Source organism: Dermochelys coriacea, chromosome 10, assembly GCF_009764565.3.
Source record: "Dermochelys coriacea isolate rDerCor1 chromosome 10, rDerCor1.pri.v4, whole genome shotgun sequence".
NCBI classification, from domain to species: Eukaryota; Metazoa; Chordata; order Testudines; family Dermochelyidae; genus Dermochelys; species Dermochelys coriacea.
Window position 1 is genome coordinate 19074046 of NC_050077.1, and position 27859 is coordinate 19101904.

General features: G+C 44.4%; 1 protein-coding gene across 1 annotated transcript in view; it reads right to left on the reverse strand.

The window, feature by feature from the left end:
* Window positions 1–14692, reverse strand: part of XYLT1 (xylosyltransferase 1) — a 329653-nt gene extending 314961 nt beyond the window's left edge. The window contains exon 1 of the mRNA XM_038419801.2: window positions 14003–14692. Within this exon, the coding sequence (XP_038275729.1) occupies window positions 14003–14251 (249 nt within the window). The 5' untranslated portion in view covers window positions 14252–14692. The remainder of the gene's footprint in view (window positions 1–14002) is intronic.
* Window positions 14693–27859: the final 13167 nt, after the last annotated feature.

Here is a 27859-nt window from a genome sequence, read left to right on the forward strand (position 1 = left end):
TTCTCCTCTTGGTTAGGCTGGTGCAAAATAACTTTTGGATGAGCTGAAGACACTGATGTCATAGAATTACCCCAGATTTACACGAGTATAACTGAGGGAAAATTGCCCTAAAGGTCTTTTTAAAAAAACAAAACAAAATGAAATATCCTAATGATGGCACTTTTGCAGCATAAGTTTTTCTGTCTGACAGTGATTGCACCAAAAAGGGCAAATAATCAATAATATTGGATTATTTTAAGATTTTCAATGTTAAAAAAAAAAAAACCTAACTACTACTGGGTTGATGGGTCATTTTAGCCTGAAGAGCCCAATCCGGCTCTCAGATATAAGCCATGTGAATAACCTGTACACAGCTGTAGTATTGTGTTTCTAAATCACTATCCCAAAGGTGCTTAGAGCCTGGGATAGCTGCTTTTTATCATCTGTTCTTACAGATCCAAAGATATAAAAAGAAAATGCTCAAACCATTTGGACATGAAAGCTGTCTTTCAGTCAAATTCTGCAATGGAGAATGTGCATAAACACAGTTCCACAAGGGCTCTGCAACAGAGGTGCTGCTTGCTCAAAAGGATTATATCGTAAGTCTGCCCAACAAGCAAATGAAATCTTACCCCATCTCTCTGCCAATTATCCCTCAAAAATGGTGATCACATTTAATGATATATAATGAGGTGTATCTGGAGAACTGCTCCGGTAAGAATGGTATAAAAGTCAAACACCGCAAGGGTCAGATTTATTCAAGTTTTATATTGGTTGTACAATCACAGAGCTCATACAATTGTATTGCTGCCCTGAAATTACTACTCTTCCCAGGCAAGAAAGTCTTGCTCTGCAACTTAGGGCCTTAGCTCTGCCCCTTGCTCAGTTTCTTGGCTGGTCAGCTGGTGAGATGAACACCTAGAGGAAGGAAGCAACTTCAGACTCCAATTCCCCTCCCCCCATCCTGGGGTTACTGTGACAACCCTATGTCTTGCTACCCTAAAGTAAGCTAAACTACTGCAGGTCTAGGTCAAAAAAATTAATTTGAAAAGAAATGAAGTATAGTATCACCATTCCTATTAGTAGGGGAGGGAAGAGATGGTATAACCACAAAACTAGTTTTTTATAGAATGATATTTGAAATCCTATTTAATGAATGCATAGGCCTTTAATCAAGTTTATTCATTTATTAAATGGAGCCCAACAGAACATTGTAACAAGCTGGCTAGTGTGCATACCTCGTATTTTTCTCTACTAAGTAGGATCATAACTGCTCGGCTGGTGCGATGGAACCTATACTGCTACCTTGCCAGAAGCTGGGAACGGGACACAGGGAAAGGATCACTTGGTGATTACCTGTTCTGTTCATTCTCTCTGAGGCACTTGGCATTGGCCACTGTCGGAAGACAAGATACTGGGCTAGATGGACCTTTGGTCTGACCCAGTATGGCTGTTCCTATGCACTGATGGAGAGTTTCCTTTAATTCAAATATTATAGGAGCCTGGGCCTTGGAAGAGAAGCACTGAGTTTTACGGTCACTGCTTGCACTGTGCAGCATGGTAACAGCCACGAAGAACCAAGTGACTGTGGGTTCGTCACAGTATTTTACCACTGCAGCGCTGTAAAATATTGGGCCTGATTTTGATCACATTGCGGTCAACAAAAAAACCTCCAATTTGGAACAGGAGCAGGTCCTTTGGTATGTGCAGGAATTTAAAGCTTCCTCCTATGGGGGAGTTATGCAGCCTTTTATTCTACAAACTGAAGCAGCAGCACGCTGGCAAAATATGTGGGGGACAAACAAGTGAGACTCCCAAGATACGCACATGTGAAATGAAAAGGGCAGAGCTAGGGCTCTATTTTAACAGAATATACAGTAGGGTTGTTTTCCTAGTACAGTTAGCAGCTCAGTCTGAGAGCAAAGTACAGTTATAATTATCATCCTAATTATTATTTTAATAAGAACTAGTGACTTACCAAAATATTACAGTCAAGATTTGTACTTCTCTCCTGTGAGACTGCCAAAAAGGTAACTCATTCTTCAGTGCAGATGTACTATTGCTCTTACAGTATGTGCTGACAGCATCTCAAAGATTCTATTTATGCAACCACGCTACTAAACTCAATTAAGCGAATGCCTAACTTGAGATATCACTGCAGTGTAAAATATTATTATTCTCCCGGTGTCCACACTAACAGCTTTGTTCACTCTATTTACATTTCTTCTGCTTGTTTGTGCTTGCTTTATACTTTAGGCATCCAAGTTTGAAAATGTGGCCTAAAGTCTCACACCTGGCTCCATATTTATGTTTCAGGCATCTAAACAGAGATCTAAGGGTGAAATCAGCATTCAGGCATCTACATTAATGTAATTAGAGGCCTAAATATGGATGCAAGTCCACACCTATAATTACCAACATTTGAAAATTTTAACTTGTGTGTGTAAAAATTATTTGCTATTTTTAATCTAACACTGAGTATTTTTGCCACTGGATATATATTACTTTGATGACAGGGTAATTTTGCACACAAATTTCCAACATTAAGATGTCCCCAGTGGCAAGCAGTTCTTGCAGGGAGACTCAATTTAAGGGCCTACAGCTGAGTGGATTGTTATTTAGCTAGTTATTGATCAAGGTATAGGGGAAACATTAAACACCAAGGGGGACTACAAGAGGACTAGAGACCCTGGAAATATCTTAGGGTTTCTTCCAAGCACAAAACAACAAGGACCTCAGAGAAATTCAGAAAGCACAAAATTCAAAATACAACAACATTAGGAAAAGTAAAACCAAAAAGTCAGAAGTATGCAAAAAAAATTCTCCTACTGCAACCACACAAACCAAAAAAGTTCATCTGAAGGATGCAATCAATCAAAGGCTGCAGTTTGAAGTCTGACTGTCCATGACCCACAGACACAAATCTTAGTTAAACTAAAACTGGACAGTGTCATCCCTCTACTTAGAAATTACTTTTACAAAATAAAGGCTCCCTTCACTAATTCTCTCTACTAATATAACAGAATACAGAAACAGCAGTAATGTGAAAACAGAACATACTGAGGGAAGCATTCAAGATTTGACCTCAGTGACAGCCAGAAAAATAGAACATGGTTATCTACTTTATGGAAACACCACTCATTTACTCTAATTCCACTACCAAAAAAGCCAATTTACACATGCTATAAATAGGGCCATAAATAGTTTGTCCCTCAGAGGAATCCACTAATCTTCTCTAAAAATAAAGAGTCACATGATAAGTGTCCCGTAGTGGCCCTTTCAGTACTTGACACAAAAGGATGAATTGAACAGTTACACAAATCAAATCATAGCAGCATTATGTGGCCCTCAGTTTTTATGGCTGCTGAGTGGGAAGGGCTACTCCCTTCACTCATAAATTAAAGCCCCAGTTCAGCAGGGAGTAAATTTCTGGAACAGCCTTCCAAGTGGAGTAGTGGAGGCAAAAAACCAAACTTCTTTCAAGACTGTGCTTGCTAAGTTTATAGTGGGAATGGTAGGATGAGGTTGACTACAATGGTATGTGGCCCATCCGCAATGGCTATTAGCAAATATTTCCAACAGCCAGAGATGGGGCACTAGATGGAGAGTTCTACGTTGCTACAGAGACTTCTTTCTCACATGTCTGGCTAGTGGGTCTTGCCCCCCATGCTCAGGGTCTAACTGATGGCCATATTTAGGGTCAGGAAGGCATTCTCCCAGGCCAGACTAGCAGACATTCTGGGAGTGTTTTGCCTTCCTGTTCAGTATGGGGCACAGATCACTTGGTTTGATCTAAAGTAAATAGTGGATTCTCTGTAACTTGAAGTCTTTAAACCAAGATTTGAGAACTTCAGTGACTCAGCCAGAGGTTATGGGTCTATTACAGGATGGATAGGTTCTGTGGCCTGCAATGTGCAGGAGATTAGATGATCATGATCATGGTAGCCTTCAAGTCTATGAGCAGGGCACCTAAGCACCTGCCTATCAAAACACAAGAATAGTTCCAGAGAGGTGTGTTAGTCCCATGGAGATCAGTGAAACTACCCTTGTGCTTAAAGTTAGTCATGTGCTTAAATCCCTTGTTGAATCAATGAGTAAGTGTAATATTTCAAAGCAGTTTGGGGAGTAGATTTTATTTCATGTATACTTGCTACATTTTCTATTCAGACTGTAAGCTCTTCAAGGCAGGGACCTGTCTTCCTACATGACTGTAAAGTTTCTAGCACACAGATGGCACTGAACAAATGAATATTGCTTCCATGTGGGCCATTAATGTGAATTACTTGCACTGATCCAAGAGAAAATCGTGTTCTCATTTTTCAATGAAAAGAAAGAGAAAAATAATAATTACTTGTTTGATACTATTATTATAACAATCATTACATTTGCAAGGCCAAAATCCTCAGCTGCTATGAATTAGCATAGCTCTATTGACTTCAATGGAACTATGCCGATGCACACCAGCTGAGAAGCTAGCTCAGACTTATCTGAAGATTTCTAAGCATTTTACAAGTAGTAATTAGTTGAGACCCACAATGCTTCTGTGAGGTTGGTAAGCTTGTGTCTACTTGTTTTACAGATGGGGAAACTGAGGCACAGAAAGGTAAAGCTAAAATTTCCAAGTGTGACCATTGTTTTTGGGTGGCCCACCTGAGACACTTTGAGCCTGAGCACTCAGAACTCCAACAACTAACCATGGGAATCGCAAGTACTCAGCTCCTTTGAAAAACCAGACACAAAGGGTCTAAAGCTGGGCACTCAAAAATTGAAATATCCAAAATTAGGGTCCTCTTTTGAAAATGAGGCTGTAAATGCCTTGCTGAAGATGAGACAAAAATTTACTGGTAGACATAAGAACAGAACCCAGGGTTCTGACTCCTCGTCCCATGCTCTAACACTTTTCTTTTCACTGCAGCATTCTGTGGTGCAGTGTCAAAGCCTAAGAAGGGACTTAGGAGTCTAAGTGCCTATGAATGGGATGCAGACACTTTTGAAAATTTTACCCATTGTAAAGTATTCTCTGTTTCAGCAAAAATTAGGCTGCTTGTTATTTGGCGTTCGCAGTATTTTAACAGTTTAAATAATGAGGTTTATATCTGAAGGATTTCCATTACAGATTAAAAAAAGCAAAGCAGGAAAAGAAACAGGGACACAAAGCAGGGCTCTCTCAGAACCAGTGAGTTCATCTACATTGGTTAAGTGTGGAATTACTAACTAATGTATCTCGTAAATAACTTTTCATGGGTGTCATGTTTACATCTCATACCACCAATCTCCAGTGAGCTCTGACTAAGCACGTTAGACAACCAGTAAGAAAAACTGGGGGAGGGGGGAGGGGAATAAAAAAAGTAAAGACTTGATCCTCCTGCCAAGACTGAAATTAAGACAAAATTCCCCTGGACTCTAATGTCTGCAGGATCAAATTCTAACTACAGAAAGAAAATCAGAAGCAATTCTGATCCAAATTCATCCTCAAGATCAGCGTGTGACTATACCTGCATAGTTTGCTTAGTTCTTGCTTTTATCTAATCTTATCTAACAGCTCCTGTTTCATTATCTAGCACTATTAAGATGGATCTGAAATCTCCACTTTGTACACTGCACTTTCTAAACAAAGGGAAAAACATTTAGAAAAATATTTCTCAATATAGCCCCAAAAAATGACAGGTAATGAGGGTATTTTATACTGTACTGTAAAGTAGCCATTTGCAATACCTGATGACAAGTAAATGGGATTTGTATATGTCTCCTTTACAACAACTGGTTCTCCCTGGTAAAACAAGAACACAAAGAGGCTTTTATTTCAAAGGGAACATCTGCAAAGACCTATCACATAATAAAAAATAATCAAAATAATCAATGGCCTGAAAAAGAATTTCCCTGACAACCCCAATTAATAAAAATCCATTTCATGTAAAACTTTCGCAGATCCCTACAGAAAAGATACTTAATGAGATCACTACTACAAGAGTCCATCAATTTAATCTGGCTCTAATACTGTTCTTAAATAATGCATACATTAGTTCCCTGTTACCGAAAAGATGCGTTTGTTTTATTAACATGTGTCTTGTTAAGTGCTAAAGCTTTGTAAAATGATTATGCAGTTCTCTGCCTCTAAATGTATTGTTTTCCTCCTTTCTCATTATAAAATGATTAGTTATCTCCACTGCCCTTTTGAATTGTTATTAAAGTTGTACTTTGGTGCTATTATCCTTGTGATAACTAGTGAAGCTGTGGTTAATGGCCAAGTCAGTATTTTCATTATGGACCCATTCTTTAGGAAATTTATAATTCTGCCATGTCAGGGGGCAATAAGGGAGCAGGCCCACTAAAAGAAACTGGTCTGAGTGCTCCTGTTCCAGGCCAGGTGGCCAGTTGAGAGGGCAGGGAGGCATCTGGGAAGGTATCAGAAGCCTGTGACTGAGTTAAGAGTGGCAGGAGCAGACTGGTTCAGTCAGAAAGAATGACTGATGTCCTCCAGCCAGACAGCCAGGACTGACTGAAGGCAGGAAGTAGCAACAGAGGGAAATGTCTGCTGGCTTTGAGCCAGAATCAAGAGCCAGAGAGCTGAAGGGAGGGGAGCAGCTGAGAGGTTTACCTGCTAGTGTCCTCTTGCTGGGGATCTGGGCCTAGAAGAACCAGGAGAGGCTCCCACCAGAGAAGCTGTGAAAATGCTCTCTAGGAAGAGCAGGTTTGTGCCTGAGAAGAAAGGGCTGGGTTGGCTGTCCTGGTGGAGGGACAAAAGACTACTGATAGAGACCAGTTCTGGTTGAAGACATCAGGATGGTGAGACTTGAGGACATGCCATGAGTGCAGGGGACTGGACTATATGACCTCTTGAGATCCTTTCCAGTCCTATGGTTCTATAATTCTATGCTTATATTAGACTTACTGTGAACTGAAGAGGAAAACCGAGGCAAGAGGCCATTTGCAGGGCTGCCCAAGGAGGTGCCTGGGGGGAGACCCCCTTGTTTACACAGGGCTGATCCTACTAACCCCTATTCAGGTGCGCTGTCCCACTGGAATCAACAGGTGTGCTTACATTGGTGAGGGGTCACAGGATCTGGTGCTTAATTTACATCAGGCTGAAACTCTATAGCATACATTACAATTGTGAGCTAGTTCCATTGACTGACTGTCTCCTCCTAGTGATAGATTAAGATCAAGAATCTGCAGCAATATTATTACACCTATTAGCTACCTTTGGGACCACTGTTGTGGACATGCCTGTAGACTTTAGGGGGAGTAGAATGGGCTGAAATCCCAAAGTGTAGTGTTGGTTGATTGTTCCTCTACTGTGATCTCTCATGTGGAGTTGTGTGGGGTTCCATCTTGTCCTCCATCTAGTTCAATGTGTACATAAGGTCACTAGAAGGGCTACTGAACAGAGATGGGTAGCACCGTCCTCACCAGCTTTGTCTCGCTCTCTCTTAAGACTCGGATGATGCAGTGAAGCAGTTTCCCCAGTACCTGACTAAGCTTGGGACATGCATGATACTGAGCTGCCTGAGGCTCAAATCTGATTAAAGAAATCCAAAGAGCAACTGAGATTTAGGGAAAAATCCAGCAACTTGGCACTGTGGTAAATTCCCAGTTATTGTTGTCTGATCATCTTTCAGCAGCATCTTGATACCCATCTCCTGCCCAGATAAAAACGGGGTGGGGGGGTCTTTTCTCTCAGATAAGGACCTTGCTACCTTGCACCCTACTTGGGGGGACACTTTAAACCCGTTTAGAAACTACAGTTGGTGCAGAATGTAGCAACTCACTTGTTAAGCAAGGTATCTCACCATAATCATATTGCACCAGTGCTCTAAAGTAATCTGTACCGGCTGCCTGTTGGTTTCTGTGTGGCATTTAAGGTGTTAGTATTAACTTATATAGGCCTAAATGTCTTGGAAACTACCTACCTAAGAAATGCCCTCTCATCTCACATGCTACTATAGAGGTGATCAGCAAAGATGCTCAAAGCAAAATCCCACACCATCCCCCTCAGTAAATAAGGGAGAAGGCTGCTGCCAGCAGGGTGTTCTTATACAATTTCTTAAATATGGATATACAGCATTTCAGACTAATGATTCAAGAAATGCTTTGATCCTACAGTATAACACACCACCAGGCAACATTCAGGTTTCAGAGTAGCAGCAGTGTTAGTCTGTATTCGCAAAAAGAAAAGGAGTACTTGTGGCACCTTAGAGACGAACAAATTTATTTGAGCATAAGCTTTCGTGAGCTACAGCTCACTTCATCGGATGCAACAGTTACATTTCACCGCACTGACATATTAACAAAGTGCTGGCATCTTTACTATTTTATACACAAGAATGAAAACCCAATGGGGCTGTATGACACATGGCATTAAAGAAAGTCATGCAGCCCACATCAGTTGCTTTCAATAACTGGTTCCGGAGAAGAGGCCAGAGCTAAGTAACGTGAGTGCATCCACTGCAATGCATAACTGCACGTCACTGCAACACTGAGTGTGAGCTAAAATTATAGCAGAAGTTCCCCTGTCATATTCATCTAATCAGCACCAGCCCCGAAGCTGACATTTACATTCCTTTCCTTCCTTAAGGCTCATAACGCAGAATACCCAACAACAAGACACTGCCACCACAGTACCAAGCTGAATGTAAAAATTCTGTTAAGCATAAACATTACACTTACTCCGTTCCTGCAAAAACTTTTGCGGTGCCTTTCAAAGATAATGCCTTTAAATAAAATCAACGCTTTCTCAGACAGTAGCATAATTATTGTTTGGTATCAATTACTATACTTTTTTTTTTTTTTTTTTTTTTTTGCTGAGTGCATAAAGCTTCTGTAAATAACCCTGAATGGATGTAAAAAGATATATTGTTACAAATACACACTTAAGTCAATGTTACTGATATAATTCATACTTCTTTAAAGACATCCATAATACGGTTTAATTAAACGTGAACAACAGCAGGAAACTGGCTTATGAGTAATGAAAACTGCAGCTGTAGCTGGCCAGGGGATCTAGCACAGTAAATTTTTTCACTTGCAGAATAGCTCGATTCAAAATTATTTCTTTATGGCAAGTTGGCAGTTTGCATTTAATTATACCAGGTACAATGGTAACATTTTTACTATAATGCAGTTTTTTTCATTTTGCAAGTGAAATTGCTTATTATATGTATCTGATGGCATTTAGAATACATCTAAATACCCTTTAAACACTTGGTTCAAAAATTGTTTCTTTTCCTACAGAAGTAGATTACCAAAACCCCACACTATTTACTTCTGAGTGTTTGATTCAGTACAATAAAATAAATGCCATTCTTTAATACTTGTATATATTTCTGCACACTGATCAGGAGCAAAAACAGGAGGGAAAATTAAAAAAAAAGATTTTAGCCATATGTGGCAATATTTGGACAGAGCTTTTGGAAATTCCACCTTCAGCAAATGTCCAAAATATTTTCTGTGCAAACATTAGAAAATAAGTTGGTTGCAGACCATACGATCAAAATAAGTTGGTTGCAGACCACATGATCAAACATTAGTTAAAATAAATGGATCTAATGTACAAGTGGCCCTTGCTAAAAAAAAGTCTAGAGATATTTTTAATATGATTATGGACTCTCCTGGAGAGAGGAAAAGTGATCACATATCCACTATTTGACACAGATGGAGACATTCAGTTCTTCCCTTTGGGCAGACCAATGAGTATTTTAACACTAGCACCCAGTTAACAGACTGAATGAATACTAAAAATGTTCTAGAACAAACTGCATTATGTGCTCTTATGATTAAACTGAAAAAAAAATTATCAGAGAGGATATATAGTACTTTGAATAAAGTACTTTGTGTGAAAATGTTCTCGAAATGGTTAAGCCCTAGAATTGTTTGGGTATAATGGAGCTACTGTACTCAGGCCAGCCAACTTTTGAAAATATCCTATAACAAATTTGATAAATGCAAACTATGGGAAATTTAGGCTGAAAAGGAAAACCTAAGCCAGCTCAGGCAGTATATAAATTGTGTTTTAACATAGAAACAGAGCACCAGAAATTATAGGCCGGAGTTTTCTCCCACATAGATTTTATACTGGTATAACTCCATTGACCTTCACCTTTGTCTGGCTTGTCCTCGTCCATCCCTCCACAAATGCAAGTTGATGCCACACCATTCTATTTTGTTACAAGCACATTCTTTCCATTTCTGGCCAAAGAGTTTTATCATGCAATCAGCCCAGCACATTTTCGGTCTGCCCAGCAGTCGCTTGTGGTCTGTTAGGATCCAGAGAGCTTAATAGGGCTAAGATACCGTGTGGATCAGAATCAGGCCCTATGTTGCTTAAAACTTTCTTGCTAATATTTCGTATCTGACATAAGCAAATGTAGAGCCCCCTAAATATAAAGACAGTCATGTGCCTGTCCCTGAGATGCAAAATGTATCTGTGGAAAAGACAGTTGTAGGTCAGTAGTTTGCGAATTTAGCCTACGAACTTCAAAGGGGTTGACAGAATATTAAGTAGAGCTCTTTATCTTGCATACTTAGTTTGATTTCTACCAGAAATCTGCAAAAAATCCAATTTGTGCTCCATCAAGCACATGTTTTAGTCATTAAATGGATGCTTAGTGGGTGTGTGTACTCCGGATGAAGTAAGTGTAAAGATGGTCATCACTCTGAGGGGTGCAGTTTAAGCAAAGCCATAAGTGTTGTGAAATCATCCTTAAGTGTTGCCAAATCATCTATCCACACACAGCATCTGTATATTGTTTATATACAACAACATTATTGTTTGGTTCAGAACACATTTAAGATACTGTGGCATAGCTTAGTGTGACACCCACTGGTTACTTAGGGTTTGTCTATGCTACACCAGCACAGTGGCATCTGTGTCACTGTAATGTGGACAGCTCCTACATCAACAGAAGGGGTTTTTCCATTGATGCAGTTAATCCACCTCTCCAAGAGGTGGTAAGTAGGTCGACAGAAGAATTTTTCTATCAACCTAGCTGCGTGTACACTCGGAGTTAAATTGACCTAACTACGGTGCTCAAGATGCAAAATTTTTCACAGCCCTGCAACGTACTTAGATTGATCTAATTTTTAAGAGTAGACCAGGCTGTAGCAAGTGTAAGGATAATAAGTTCATAAAACGTGTTTACACAGCACGTTATCTAAAACACTGATTCAAAAGGAGCCAGATCACTCAGTATTTACATCCTTAATGAAAGCAAACGTATAAAGGAATGACTGCTAATCGCCAGCATAAAAATATTATTCTAAATACGCATATCCACAAATGATGTAAGAAGCACTGAAATATCTGTTTTAATACTGTGAGCATCACACAGCCAATATTTCAGGACTTCAGCATTTTGAGTGACAGCACATTATCTTCTTCACTTTTAGTAGCCAAAGCTGTATGGGCAGCTCATAATGCTTTATTTTCAAGAAAACCTTGTGAGCTTTTCCGTAGGCTTCACAGCCTTATTCTTTCATGTTCTAGTACGTGATGGTCTTATGGCCCCTTGCAGTTCAGAGCTCATAACAGACATTTTCTCCACAGGACCTCAGGAAGAGCCTACCCCATTCTTTTGGTTATACTGGGGCAGATGGATGCAAACATGTTTCAGGTTGATTCTTGGGCCTGAAAGAAGTCAGAGCTGTGACTTTGCTTTAATAAATAAATCCCTATGTGACAACAACTAAATATAAGACCGGGGGATGGGAGAAACAGCTTGAGAAAAAATGAGGTCTGAAAAGAGTGACATCAATGGAAAAAGAGAGCAGAGAGCAGAATACTAGGGGAAAGATGGCAAAGTTTAACATGTAAAACTTCAGAACACAAGTCATTAAGTGAGAAGACTGTAAAAATAAAGCAAGAGAAAAGCTAATTTTAGTAAGCAGGAATTTTAGATTATTTTATTTGGAAGCTGAAAAAGCTCCACACACACACACACACACACACACACACACAGGTACAGTGTATGCAATCTTCCAGAAGACAGTCTCTGAATTTTAGCAACAGAACATTAATCTATTCTTATTACAGGAGATGATTTCATAAAACATACTTGTGGTTGGGACAACCACAGTTATCTATGAAGACAAGGCATATCTAAGCCTAGACTCTTGCTTTCTCTCTTAGGATGTATACAGAGATAGAAATAAATATAGAGAGAATTGCATATCTGAAAAGGGACAACGCAAAATTCCCCTATATCAGATTTACACAGAAGTCTATTAAAGCAAAGCTCATAAACAAAGGAAGCTTGTCTTGAACTACAGAATGCTAAATACCATTTATACATAATGAAATACATTTTGGGCTTCATATTAAATTTCTTTGGAAACCTATACCATTACATGCCTGTTTGCAATCCAGAAATATAGCTTTTTTTAATTTCTAATTACTTTTGTGAAAATGCAGTGATTCAGACTCAAACAATTTAAATAAACATTTGAGAGTATGCAAAAAAGAAATAACTGACTTCTTAGTGGGCTAATAAATTATTGCATTAAATTTCACCATGGTTACCTGCTGTACCTGATACAGTTGTGCAATCAAAAATAGTGTCTGTGTGTTTTTCAGATGCAAAAAAGCAGCATAATAAAGGCCATAAGAATGTATCAGTGAGATAACTACACCAGACTGAAGTTTGGAAGATTCAGAAAACGATACATTTCAAAATATAATTAAGTCTCAGAGGAGGACTGCTAATAATAGAAGATCCCATTAAAGCATTTTCCTTTGTTGCTGTTTTATAACTAGGTCCCTTGCTGTTTGTTCACTTTCTTTTGAGAGAATTCTTGTGAGCCTGGTTCAGTCCCTAAGAGGAGAGAGACACTCAACAGCTACATCACTTTCTTCCATAGGATAGGAAAGCTGCACTCCAAGGTGAAGGGCTCTAGAGTGAAGAGCAAGAGCAGAGTCAAGATTTGAGATGGAGAGAAACAAGCCTGTGGGGAGAAGGGGTGGGGGTTAACAATGTGACAGTCTCCATTCCTAGAGAGGAGTGACATGATGGGAAAGTGGAGTCTAGTAGGTCTGTGTCTGCTGCTGCCAGCAGCCAGGGGAGTAGAAAACGCCACTGCAGCGCTGTCTGTTCCTTTGTCACTTTCACACCACAGGAAACGTGAGTGACAAGTCTATGAATACAACAAGCCATTCCCACCGCAGCGCCCAGCCGGCGCGAAAGACCCCTCATGAACATGAAACGATGCGCAATCAACAAGCACGGTCCCATTCCCACGACTGAAATCCTTCGAAAGCAGGGTGTAGATGGGGGGGGGGGGAAGGAGGGAAGAAATGATTAAAACAAATACGTCACTGTAATGATGTATAAACAATACGCACCTCCACGGACTGTTCCGAACCACCCCAGCACTTTCCAGCGCCAAGGAGGCTTTCTGTGCCGAGATCGTGCCATCTGAAGCAGGGCTACTTCCAAAGGTTGCGGGTGGGAGCCTTACTGGCCAGCGGAGCAACTACAACAAAATCGGTCCCATCCCGTTCTAACTTTGCAGGACTCTCCCTCCCCACCTCCCAGCCCAATTGCCGAGGTTCAAGCGACGACTGCGGCGGAGGAGCAGCCTCTTTCAAAGTTTTCAGAGCGGCTCCAGGCTGGATCTTCTCAGTCAGTTACCTGCCCATGCCTTCTAACTGCACTTACAGCGCATGCACTGATCACGAAAACCACCCTGCGCCCATCCGCAGAACTTCTTGCCTTTCTCTCCCGACTGCACTTTAAAAGCCACCCGCAGATTTTCTCTCACACCCTCCCCCCCTCTATGACCCCCGGCCGAAGGAGCCCTGGGGTTCTGGAAATTCATATCGCCCCCCCCCCCATAAGGCAGCTGGCCGCAGAGGCAAGAAGCTGCCCGAATGCCTCTTGCAAGGGGCCAACCCGACCCTGCTCAGGAGAGTCGATTAATTACACCGCCGCCGAGCTAGCCAAGCGCAAAGGGGAGACCGGGGCGCGCTGCAGCCTTCGGGTCCCCCCGTGCCAGGGCTGGCTGCGAACGGAGCGGGGGCGGCAGCACCTACCAGCGCCTTGCCGTGGAATGCAGCAGGTCCTCTGCGGTGCTGATGCGCCCGGTGGTCGCTGCGCTCGCCGCCGCCGCCGCCGCCCCGGTCCCGCTTCTCCCGGCCGCCGCCGGCCCGCTGCTCCTCGCCGGAGTCCAGGCTGCTGAAATTCCACACCACCAGGGTCTGCAGGAGCAGCACGGTGAGCGCCGCGATGAGCGCCGAGTGCGAGCGCCGGGCCAGCCTGCGAGCGCAGGGCGCCGCCACCATCTTCGCCGCGGCTGCCGCTGCCGAGCCCCTGAAAGCCGCCGCATCCGCCGCGGCGCGGAGTTTTCAGACGGGCAGAGCCAGACGTCAGCAGCGAGGGTGGGGGTGGGGGGAGGGAGAAGGCGGACGGGTGGGCTGGGGAGGCCGGGCGATGTGGCAGCCCCTGGCCCGCGGCAGCCGAGGGGTCGGGGGCGGGGGAGCCGGAGGAGGAGCAGCAGCAGCAGCAGCAGCAGCAGCAGGGGCTGTCTGCAGCCGAGCGCGGCAGGCACCGGGCAGCTCCATCCCGGGGGAAGGCTCCGCGCCCCCCCCTCCGCCCCACCCTGCCGCGGGGCCGCCGGCACCCGCAGAGCACCAGCCCCTCCGCCAGTAGGCAGCGCCGAGCCCGGCGGGGCGTGGAGCCCGGCAGCCCGCGCAGCGAGCCGTGACTGCCATCTGCCGAGGGAAGGCGGCTGCGGCTTTCCCGCTGGGGGCCGGCGGGGGCCCTCAGGAGCCCGGCTGGGCGGGAGGTAGGGGGCAGCAGAGGCGGGCCCCGGCCGAGTGGGGCAGGTGCCTGTTTGCGCAGGGCGGGCGCTGCGGGGGGCAGCTGCAGGGCAGAGCCCGGGCCAGGGCCAGCAGGCAGGCAGGGGGAAGGAGAAGGCAGCAGGGTTGAAGGCTCCTACAAAATTTGCAGCGCAGTCCCCACCCCTCCTTCGTGCAGGGTCTGAGGACCCCCCCCCCCCCACCTACACATCAAGTCATGGGCAGGGGTTGGAGACCTTCCGGCCCCCGCCCTGCTGGTCTTTCTGGTCACTCTTAACCCGCGGGGCAGTTTTAATCTGACGCGGGGGCCCCAAACGTCTTGCTAGAGGCCCTGCCAATGGCTGGTTGCAAATGGTTCAGGGCTAGTGCTGCTGGAGTCAGGTATGTTAAAAATGCACCTCCTCATCCCCTTCTGTCAGTGCTTCAGGGATTATTTTAACCCTTGGCTCAAGTGCAGCTTGGCCCTTGGACACTGAATTAGCATGGCTTAGGGCCTGGCTGGATGCTTTTCTTTGCAATGCCTCTGCACTTTAGATAGCTCTCATTGAGCGCTGCCAGTTGGCCTGGGCACTGGCTTGACTGACCCCTTTTATTTTTATAGGGGTGCAGTTGAAACTAAACAAAAAACCAGCCTTTTTAAACATGGCACCTGCACCTGAGACTACAGATATGAAATATGTGTAAAAGTGAAAGCGGTCTCATGAGAATTTAACCCTCCCCCTAAAATAGTCCCAACTCTGAGACTGAATTCCTATAATCGGATTTCCAAGGAAAATCAGCAGCTCCTCATCCACTCCTTACCTTATCCACCAGGTAAGCACAGCATAGTTTTTGGAAAGGTGTTAACTGTAGTTTAGAAAAATAGATTTCAAAATAGCCCCAGTTCTAGGCTTTAACCTGTAAGGTCCTGACACCTGCTAACTACTCTGATTTCCATACTTCCGATAACTTCTCTAAAGAAGTGATTCGTTGCTCCAACCTTGCAAATACTTACCCAGATACATAACTTTTCAATGGGACTACACACCTGCATATGTATATAAAGGGTTAGGTCTTGGGGCAAATATGTTTTCAAACTTTTCTAAAACAAGCAGGGTTTTTGCTCCTTAAAAAGCATTAGAAGATAAATTAAAAAGTAAGAGCAGATCCAGCTTCTTGACTCTTAAAGGATTTGATTCTGCAAACTGCTGAACCCCCTTCAACTCCCTGCCTGTTGACGAGGCTCAGCACTTTGCATGATAGGGTCAAGGGAAGTAGAACCATCTTCCCAGCTTCTCATGAAGTGTCACTTTTCCGTAGTGAATTCCTTTAATTCCTGCTTTTTCCCCGGAGGGTTATCAGTCTTCTAATCTTAAACATATAATAGGATCTTCTGATGATGGTAGAAAAGAGTTTTGTTAATCTGCACAATGTTCCTATATTAATTCCAATTCCAGCCTTTAGGAACTAAATTCACATTTCAAACCATAAGCCAAATATATGAGGGCTTTTTCACATCTTGTAATGTCTTTTTTAAACAATAGTTGAATAGAGCCTGAGCGATCTTGCCACTAAAGCAAAAAAAAAATTATTTTATTTTTTCCCTGGCAAACCACAAATTATGGATCATGATCCAAAGGGTGATGTTTTGTGTTAATGGAATACAATGCATGGCTCAATGACAACAAGAACACTTACTTTCAAAAAGGTAGTTTGGAGGAGGTGTTAAGAGGACAGAGTGGCGGAGTAGGAGAGGGATAAGTAGGACAAAGAACTGCAAAATATATTGTTTCCCTCAAAGTTGTAAATAACTAGAAATATAATGCTTTTAAATCTTTGATTACTCTCCTTTACATCCACAATCTCATAATGGGAATGATTTGATATATCTAAAAGTACATAACATCTGGCAAAAGAAGTGGAGGAATACAGGTTCTAAGAATGATACAGGTTCTTATTTTTCACAGATCAACATAGTTTTGAGTCTCCTGTGTCTAATGATAGCCTCAAGAAAAAGAAACAAGAAATAATTCCATACACAAAGAGCTGATTGCCTTGCTCTGGTACTACAAAATAAACATAAAAAGGGCCTGATTTTGAATTCACACTGGTGTTATACTACTGACTTCAGTGCAAGTACTCCTCCTTTAACAAAGATCAGAGTCAGGCCCCAAAACGGGCATCCACTCTTTCAAATAGGATATTGTTCCAAGTGTGTTTGGATTATTTTAAGTGGCACTCAAGCTTACCAGCTATTCAGAATGCAGAGTTTGTACATAATATGTCATCTCCAGGTAAGATAGCTCTCAAGGTTTGCTCCATGCTTCTTTGTTTGAAGGCAAAATGTTATTGGACCACATTAGAATAGCTGGTGTGAATAGACATAGTTCCTAATAGAGCTACATCTGTTTACAGCAGCTGAGGATCAGGCCAATTGTCCCTAATCAGAAAAGGGCCCAGATTAAAGATATGTTGTAACAGATTTGACAGTTATTAAACAAGCTCTAATATACAGTTATGTCAGTTGGTCATTAAATATTAAGGTCTAAATTTTCAAGAGTGACTAACGTTTTTGAGGGTCTCAATTTTTGGGTGCCCAAATTAACACATCTTTAAAGTGGTTTGGTTTTCAGAGGGCAGGTGCTCAGTACTTTCTAAACCGATTTCTTTAATTTATCTCTTGATGGGCACCCACACACAGAGGCTCCAAAATCACTAATCACTTCTGAAATGTTTATAGAGCTAAGAGCCAGATTCTGATCTCACTGACCCCTATGTAAAATGGGAGTAATTCCATTAAAGTCATTTTTGTCACACTGGTGTAAAATTGCTGTGAAAGAAGCAAGATTTAGATACTCTGTGTGCACAGATATTCAGTGTTCAAAGGCAGTGTACGTTTATGTAATTTGCTCTTGAAACAAATGCAAAATAATTAAAAATAGGATATTTAATATGTTCATGCACACATATATGTTTCAGAGGGATTATCTCCTGACTCTTCATTTAACAGCAACAGGATTTTTCTGTGCCTTCGCTGCTTGCCTCAAGATCTTCCTGGGAAGCTCCATATTACCAGTGAGATTTTTAACTGAAGCGCCTTTACTCTCAGTTTTATAAATCCCTTCAGATTAACTGTGGCTCATCTGCTTCCCTGCCCCCAAGAAGTCTCACATAGCCTCTTAAAGACATTCTCCTTTTTCTCTTCTTCTTCGTTTCAGCTCCCAAAGATGCTACTCATTTTAATTTTATTTTATCCAGTACCCTGCCACAGCTCTGCATGCAACTGCATAGAAGGAAATATCTTTTTGTTAATCTCTGGCTGACAAGCTCACCAGTGAAGGTCATGATATGCAATGATAAAACCATGAAAAGCCAGAAAACATTTAGTAGTATGTGATGTTGCTTCTGTATAAAAGGGACACTTCGAAGTAATTATGCTCAAAATTTGATCCATGCTACCTTAAAATTGTTATACTTAATGGAGAATGTCCTCTAGATTTTAGGTGCTGATTTTCTAAGCATTGTGGGAAAAACATGTATATTTCATGACTAATTTGTGCATATAGTTATTCTGACTCCATGAGCAAATCTGGGGTAATGATTCGCACTTGTCATTTTTGTGTATAGTTATAAGATTTGCATGTAGGCCCACAGTAATTTCCATGCGTAACATAAGCCAGAGGTTCTCAACCTATGGATTGGGACCCCAAAGTAGGTTGTGACCCTGTTTTAATGGGGTTGCCAGAACTGGCGTTAGACTTGTGGGGCCTGAGGCTGAAGCCAAAGTCTGAGCCCCACCACCTAGGGCTGAAGCCGAAGCCTGAGGGCTTCAGTCCTGGGTGGCAGGGCCCAGACTTCAGCCCTGGACACTGGGGCTCAGGTTACAGCCCTCCCCACCTCTCCTGCCCAGGGCTGAAGCCCTCAAGCTTCAGCTTTGCGTTCCCCCCACACACACCCCCCAGCATGGCAGGGCTTGGGACCCCCTGCCTGGGATCATGTAGTAATTTTTGTTGTCAGGAGGGGGTAATAGTGCAATGAAGTTTGAGAAACCCTGACATAGGCCATAGATATCAATGCGTCTAAACACACAGTGTGGGGGCAGGATTCAGTGTTCACATTGCACTCCCTGTCAGTACCCGGCCAAGGCCGGGGAAGCTAATGATCTAACCAGCAGATCAAATTCGGTGATGAATCCTGGTCACATGCCACCGAAGGCACATTGTGCATACGCAAGAACACATAGTGAAGAGCCATGCATAGAGGGATCATCAGCATGTGTATCTCATCCCTCCTATGAGGAAGGAGGCAGAGGAGGTGGAGTCCAGCTGCATCTCTGACGACATCCTCCCCTTCCTCTGCATCCACGGAAGTCTCTCTGCAAGTCCAGGGAGCGAGAAGGCAGTAGGCATAGCCAGACCAACGATGAGTTACATATCATCCCTCCTAATAGCTCCAGGAAGCGCAGGGAAGATGTACAATGTCCTTCCATAGTAGGTGTGACATTGCACCCCATATTCTCCAGTGTGATATTATTGTGGTGTGATTGTGGCATAATTCTGATGTATTTTATGCAAGATAAGTCATGTGAGATATCATTGGAAAGGTATTTACTGAAAATGATAATTCTGTTTGTATACATGTATCTGAAGTTAGGAATATAGACTATATATCTGTATTACAAATGTGTTTACACCTGGGAAATACCACTAGGCAAAAGATGCTCAGTCTAGATGGCTGGCTGGGAAGGGCCCATTCAAGTTAATGAACCATTCGGGAAAACAATAGGCCTTAGAAGATCTCCCACCAGAGAGGCTTCTTGAGAATGCCACAAACGGCCTATGAGCAATAGCTACTGTGGCACTACAGGGACACATAACCAGGTCACCTGGTACTGGACTCCATCTTGGAATACCAATGCTTTTCCATTGACTGGCATGGGAACCAAGCTTTGAGACATAGGGTTCCTGCCCTATGCAAAAGCTATGTAAGCCAGGGGAGCAACATCATCGTGTTTCTTTACTGAGTCCATGCCCCAAAGAGACTCTTGGAAACACCTGAGGAACACAGACTGAACTGTGAGGGAAGTGCTGGACCCAGGCTAAAGGGATTTTTAGCCTGTGAAAGGAACACCTGGGGTTTTTAAGCTGTAAGCAAGTGCAGCTGGCTCCTTAATCACTGCAGGCTGCTTGAATCATCATTAAGGATGAGAATTTGCTACTCATATCCCATTTATTTAGTATATTAATCTTAGTTAGCATGTTTTGCTTGTTTGCTATCTCTTATAATCACTTAAACTCTATTTTTTGTAGTTAAACTTATTTTTGCTGTGTCTAAAACCAGTGTGTAGGGCTCATAACTTGGGAAAAAAGCTGTTTTATAGGGAGGAGGTGAATTTCATGAGCTTACACTATGCATATCTTTATGCAGCGCAAGATGGTCTAATTTTGGGTTTACACTCCAGAGGAGGATGAGCACTTGAGTAGCTGGGCAGTTCTTCAGCTGTAGCCTCCCCATTTCAGCATTTGTATGTACTGCAGCTGGGTGTATCCCTACTTGTATGTGTGCTACAGCCTGGGAGAGGGCTTAGCAGGCTGGTCACAGCAGTACAGTGTAAAGGAAGCCCAGGTGGACTCAGTGGTACCCCACTTCTAGGTGGCACCCCAGGAGGAACCCATCATAGTAGGAATCCCTTACTTAACAGGGATTTCTGGGGGAGTCCAGCATAGTAGGGCTCCACTGAATCAACTCTACTATGGAGTAAGGCCAGAGCTTTCTCAGAAACCCAGAACCTCAGCACCAAAGTCTTTGGCCTTCTGCAGATCCATATTGATCTATGTGTATTTCATGCCCTGTGCAATGTAGTTAGTTCGACCTAACCACCACTGTAGACTCAGTTAGGTCAATGAAAGAATTCTTCCATCCACCTAGCAACCACCTTTTAGAGAGGTGAGTTAACTACATTGGCAGAAAGACCCCTTCTGTCAATGTGGGAAGTGTCTATATTACTGCACTACAGTGGCACAGCTGTAATGTAGACATACCCTAGTCAGGTACTAATTTAAAAAACCCATCACCCTGTCACCAGTGACTGAACCACTAACAGCTGCTAATATTTTTGTTCTGTTGCTATAGAGACAGCCAACTAGCAATCTGAGGGAGTACAATTTAGCTAACTAAAATTCTTCTGATACATTAATGATACTGATAAACTAGAAAGTAAACTTGACATGTGTTCCTTGAGAAACAAGAGGAAGAATATATTAGCTACCACTACAAGAAAAAGGGTAAGAATTGGTTTTCAAAATCTCAGAGAGGAACAAACTAAATTTCAAAATCATGTTATGAAAGGCTTCTCCCTATATTCCCTATAATATTCTCCCTTTCAAGTGTACTTTGTTCTTTAGCATACATCTTAGCTATGACAGTTTTGGAATGAGCTTTGGAGCATCACAGAAAACTTTAATGTGGCTACATTCTGATGTCTGGGAGAAACGTGTCACCCTCACTGAAGATTTCTGATGTTGCTTATGTTCACATGAAACTATCTGGTGCAGAACACACAAGGTATTATTAGGTTTGCCAAATGATTGAGAGTTATGCATTGCCAAAAAAAGTGGGTTTCTACAGCAAGATAACAGCTAACTCGAGTTAGCTTTCTTGCTGTAAACACACTTCTTGGGAGCAGTCCAGACATAGCCTAAAACTGAATCCGGTAATCAGTTTCTGTCCTAGGAAATATGGAAAATTTAGAACAGGAGAAATAAATAATATCCTTTGCTTTGAAGAGCTTATTTCCCATCTGGTGAACAAGCACTACAGGACTTACTGAACTCCAACTCACAGAATGACTCATGGATGGTTTTGACGTTCATTTTTAGTTAGTAAAAGACTAAAATTATTTCAGAGTAAAGAATAGCATTTATCATAGGAACAATCTCCTCCCCATCGGATCAAATGATTTAGATTTCAGATACATTATGGCAAGTTTTGTATAAGGAGTTATATCTGAAGCTGGATTAATCTTCTATGGCACTTTGCAAGTTTGTATACCCATGTGGCTACATGAAAACCTTGCACATCTTAGTACTATTATTAACAAAGGAATGGATAGGACTTGAAAGAGACCAATTTCCTTTGAGAAATTCTGTTTTAACTGGTGAGCGCTACTATTTGGGACTGATTGCTGTGTGGCGGGATAAAGCACTAATCTTCCCTTTATGTCCTTCCATTGCCTGGTGAATCAAGATGATTTTCTATATGTTGTGGTTAAGACACTGGACTGGGACTCAGAAAAAATAGTTACTCACCTCCTCGTAACTGTTGTTCTTCGAGATGTGTTGTTCATGTCCATTCCAACCAGGTGTACATGCACCACGTGCAGGATAGCCGGAAGGTTTTTCCCCTAGCAGTATCCCTAGGGTCATCCTGGGCACTCCCTAGAGTCGCGCCTTCATGGTGCCCAATATAGGGCCCTGTCGACCCGACCACCCTCAGTTCCTTCTTGCCAGCTACTCCAACACCGGGGTAGGAGAGTGAGTATTGGAATGGACATGAACAACACATCTCGAAGGACAACAGTTACGAGAAGTTGAGTAACTGTTTTTTTTCTTTGAGTGCTAGTTCATGTCAGTTCCAATCGGGTGACTCCTAAGCCCAAATTCAGGAGGCGGGGTCGGAATTGTCTACTGATTGGAGCACTGCTCTACCACAGGCCACGTCGTCTCTGGTCTGCTGGGCAATCATGTAGTGCGTGGTGAAAATGTGTATGGAGGACCACATCACCGCTCTGCATATTTCCTGGGTGGGAATCTGCATCAGGAATGCTGTTGAAGAAGCCTGAGCCTTGGTGGAGTGCGCAATGATCAGAGGAGTGGGCACCCCACCAGGTTGTAGCACTCATGGATGCAGGACGTGATCCATGAAGAAATCCATTAAGAGACAAGACAGGCAGACCTTTCATTCTGCCGCCACTGCCATGAATAACTGGACAGACTTTCAGAAAGGCTTTGTTCTCTCAATGAGGAAGGCTAGGGCTCTGCAGACATCCAATGAGTGAAGCCTCTGCTTCCTGCCATTCAAGTGCGGCTTAGGATAGAATATTGTGAGGAAGATGTCCTGGTTAATGTGAAATTGGGAGACAACCTTCGGGAGGAAAGCCTGGTGAGGTCTGAGCTGCTCCTTGTCCTAATAGAACATGGAGGCTCTGATGTTAAGGCCTCAGGTTATCACTATCAGAAGTGCCACCTTGTATGAGAAATGGAGCACATCACCAGTGGTTCAAAGAGTTGGACCCATCAGTTTGAAAAGGACCAGGTTGAGGTCCCAACCTGGGATGGGTTGCTTGACCTGGGGATATTGTTGACACCGTTCAGAAAATGACTGACGATAGGATTGGCGAAGACCGACTGGCCATCTGTACCTGGATGGAAGGCTGAAATAGCGGCCAGGTGAACCCTTATTGATGACGTGGACAGACCTTGCTACTTGAGATGGAAGAGGTAGTCCAATATAAGGGGGATAGTGGCAAGTTTCGGAGATGAATGATACTGCATGGCCAGGATTGAAAATCGCTTCCACTTGGCAAGGTAGGTTGCCCTGGTGGAGGGTTTCCTGTTGCCAAGGAGGACTGGTTTAACCTGGTCTGAGCAAGCAAGCTCCGTTGGGTTCAGCCATGGAGCTTTCAGGCTGTGAAGTGCAAAAACTCGAGGTTCAGGTGCTGAAGGCAGCCGTGGTCCTGAGTTATTAAGTCCAGGAAGAGCGGCAAGGTGACTGAGGCTTCCACAGACATTTCCAGGAGCAATGTGTACCAGCGTTGGTGGGGCCAGGCGGGAGCTACCAGTATCATTGAAGCTTGTTCCCTCCTTATTTTGAGTAGTACCTTGTGAATGGGCAGGAATGCGTAAAGTAGATGGTCTTCCCACGGGAAGAGGAACACGTCCGCTAATGAGCCCGGACTGTGGTTTCGGAAGGAGCAAAACTGCTGGCACTTCCTGTTGCATCATGTGACAAACAGGTCTGTCTGGGGAAACCCCACTGGAAGATGAATTTCATGACATCCGGGCGTAGGGACCACTCATGGCCATGGAACGACCTGCTGAGGTAGTCCGCCTACTCGTTCTGCACTCCAGGGAGGTATGATGCTTGCAGGTGAATCGAATGCTCTACACAGCATGAGGGCTTCCTGGCACAGAGGAGAGGAGCGTGCACCCCTGTTTGTCAATAGACAACACCACAGCAATGTTTTATATCATAACTAATACACAACTCCCTGTTAGGTGGGCTCGGAAAGTCTGACATGCCAGGTGCACCGCTCTCAGCTCTCTGACATTGATGTGGAGAGCCAGATCCACCTGAGGTCCTGAGGACTACTAAATGAACTCACCAGCCCAAGTCTGATGTGTCCATCACCAAGAAGAGAGTTGGCTGGGGACTGGCAAAGGAGACCCCTGCACACACCACTTGTGGGTCAAGCCACCACAGAAGGGAGTAGAGGACTGGGTGAGGCAGAGTCACTACCCTGTCCAAACTGTCTCAAACCAACCAATACATCAAGGCTAGGCACGACTTGAGTGGCCGAAGCCTGAACCTGGCACCACGTAGGCCATATGTCCAATGAGTCTTAGACAATTTCATGCTGTGGTGGTGGGAAGCTGCCTGAGACTCGGAATAATGTCACCCATGGCCCAGAACCTTGTTTCTGGCAGGTACACCCCGGCCTGGTTCGAGTCCAGAACCATCCCTGTGAACTCTATCCACTGAAGAAGGGATAGAGTCAACTTTCCCCTGTTTAGGAGAAGGCCCAGCTCATCTAACATCACATGATGAATTCGACTGGAATTCTAGTGGAATGCGCCTCCACAAGAGGCCTGAAGCGGCCCTTGATCAGTCAGTTGTCGAGGTACAGGAACATGTGTACCTGGTGCCTGCGCAGAAACACAGCCATGACTGCCATGCATTTGGTGACTACACAGGGCGCCGTTGACAGGCCGAATGGGAGGACTGTGAACTGGAAGTGGTTGTTGTTCACCACAAACCTGAGGTATTTTCCGTGGGATGGAGTGATTGCTATATGAAAATATGCATCCTTCAAGTCAAAGGCGGCATACCAGTCCCATGGATCCAAGAAACAGATGATGAAGGCCAATGAGACAATGCAGAACTTGAGTTTCTTCATGAACTTATTGAGTTCTTGCAGGTCTTGAATGGGCCTTAGCCCGCCTTTGGCTTTTCAGTATTAGGAAATACCGGGACTAAAAACCCCTGTCCTCTTGAAAAACCACTTCCACTGCCCCTAGCGAGAAAAGCAAATGCACCTCCTGGATAAGGAGTTGCTTGTGAGAAGGGTCCCTGAAGAGGGACGGGGTAGGGAGGTGGAAGGGCAGGAGGACCGAGGATTGGAGTCAATACCCTTTCTACCGTGCGGAGCACCCAACTATCCAATGTAATACGGGCCCATGCAGGGTAGAAAGGGGCTAGACAGGACAAAAAGGTAAGTGGGGAGGATCCAGTCTCTGCACTGGTGTGTCGCCCCCGGCCTAAGGAGGGCTTAGACTGACCAGAGCCCTGGCCAGAGGAGATATGAGGTCTCTTCCTTGAGTTCCTGTTCCTCCTACGCGACCCTTCCTGTCTCCCCTGAGGCTGATAATTCCTTCGGGATGAGGGAAGCCTGAAGTGCCTCCTCTGGGTCACAGGCATGTGGAGGACCAAGGACTTCAGGGTGGCCCGAGAGTCCTTGAGGCTGTGCAGACGGGAATCAGTCTTTTCGGAAAACAGAGACTGACCCTCAAAGGGGAAATCCTGAATTGTCTGCTGCACCTCGTACGGTAAGCCCGAGACCTGCAGCTAGAAACTCCTTCTCATAGCCACCCCTGAAGCAATAGTGCGAGAAGCCGAATCCACTGAGTCCAAGGCTGCCTGCAGGGAAGCACAGGAAATCAATTTGCCTTCCTCTACAGGCACAGAAAACTCAGCATGAGAGTCTGTAGGCAGGAGCTCTGTGAACTTTTCCATTGTGCCACAGGTATTTTAGTTGTATCTGCTAACCACCACCTGGTGGTTAGCGACATGAAGCTGAAACCCCACCCTCGTACAGTATATTTTCCTCCTAAAGAGATCCAGTTTTTTGGCCTCGCGGTTCTTGGGAGAGGGCCCCAGTAGCCCTGGCACTCTCACTGGTTAGCTGCGTCCACTACCAGGGAGTCTGGCAGGGGGGTGAGTATATTATATATATATATATATATATATAATAAATTCGCATATCCTCGAGAGAGAACAAAGTATCTCCGCTTGTACCTTTTCGTGGTCGGAGACGAAGACAGGGTCTGCCACAGAGTCTTCATGGCATCACTGATAGTTTTAATGAGCAGCAGTGCAATACAGGATGGCCTGGGGGGGAGAGGATGTCAACCATCGGATCAGCCTCCTCCACCACCTCCTCAGTTTTGATATTAAGGTTCTGGACCACCTGTCTCAGCAGCTGCTGAAGGACCCTAAAAAAAGAAAAGGAGTACTTGTGGCACCTTAGAGACTAACAAATTTATTGGAGCATAAGCTTTCGTGAGCTACAGCTCACTTCATCGGAGGCATCCGATGAAGTGAGCTATAGCTCACGAAAGCTTATGCTCCAATAAATTTGTTAGTTTCTAAGGTGCCACAAGTACTCCTTTTCTTTTTTGCAAATACAGACTAACACAGCTGCTACTTTGAAACCTGAAGGACCCTAGTGTCCTCTAAGGCTGGAGCAGCTGAGGAACCCACCACCGCCTCATCCAGCAGCGAGGAAGATGAGATGGTGGTCGGTACTGGGGACTGTTCCCTGCCCTCGGGCCCCCTGGCATCTCGTGAGGCAAGGAGCAGCTGCACTGAGGTCGGTGCTGTGGCCAGAGACTGATTGGTGCCAGAGCCAGAGCCACAGTCAGCAACGTGGCCAGAGACATGGCCAGTGTTGGGACCAGTGCCTCTGACGAAGTCACTGTTAGCACCACAATCACTGTTGGAATTGATGCCAAGGGCAGTGCGGCAACCAGAGCCCCCCTTGCCAGTGGCATGATTGGTGTCATGGTCATTGAAGATGCCGTCGGAGCTGAGACCGTTGATGTTGGCGGATGGGTCTGATGGAAAGGGCATATGTGGCTGCCCGAAAGAAACTGAGGTCACCAGTGCAGCTCTGGAGCCCCGGCTCTGGTGATAGGCCCAGGGTGTCCAGAAGGGCCATTGAGGAGTCTGCCGTTGGCCCGGCCACAGTGCCGGGTAGGGTTCTCAGTTGTGGTCGGAATGCAATCTTCTGCTCCTACTAGAGTGTAACGACTCTGCTTCCGACTCAGAGGTCTCAGACTGTGATGACCATGGAGGAGCAGAGCCACTTGGTGCCGGAGAGTGGTGCCAACAGGGAGACTGGAGCGGTTCACTCATATGGGCCACTGGCACCACAGGCCAATGCGACAGGGACAGTGGACTTATGGCCAACATCATCACCAGTTTGCTCACAGAATGTACCAGGCCCAGAACCGGTGCTGGCAATCTCTTTCGCCTAGAAAGTGAGGGTGGCGGTCCAAGCGCCAAAAGGTCTGCTGCTGCCTGGAACGCCTCCGGGATGGAGGGGAGCTGTAGGTCTTCATGGCAGCGCAGCAGTGAACAATGCAGGTCCGGACTCACCTGAACCATCCTGGGGCAGAAGTCAACAGAATCTCCACCAAATGGGTGCCCAATGGGGACTTCTTGGGCAGCTGGTCTTTAGACCTGGTCAGAGAGCACCCTCTGTCAGCCTTTTTCCTTTTGTGGGGCACCAGGGCATGTGACTGGTGCCTCATCAATGTATGGAACCTGTGAGCGGAGCTATAGCAGTGCCAAGCACTTGAAGATGATAATCTGGGTTCAGTTCCTAGCTCTGCTACGGACTTCTTGTGTGGCCTTGGGCAAATCTGTCTAGTGCCTCAGTTCCCCATATGTAAAATGGGTATAATAATACTTCTTTTGACTGCTTTATCTATTTAAGACTGTAAACTCTGGTTGATAAACTGTCTTGAACTATTTTCATGTACAGCACCTAGCACCAGAGGACCCAGGTTTCTAACTGTTACTGTAATGCAAAATAAAAATGACTGGGTCTAAATT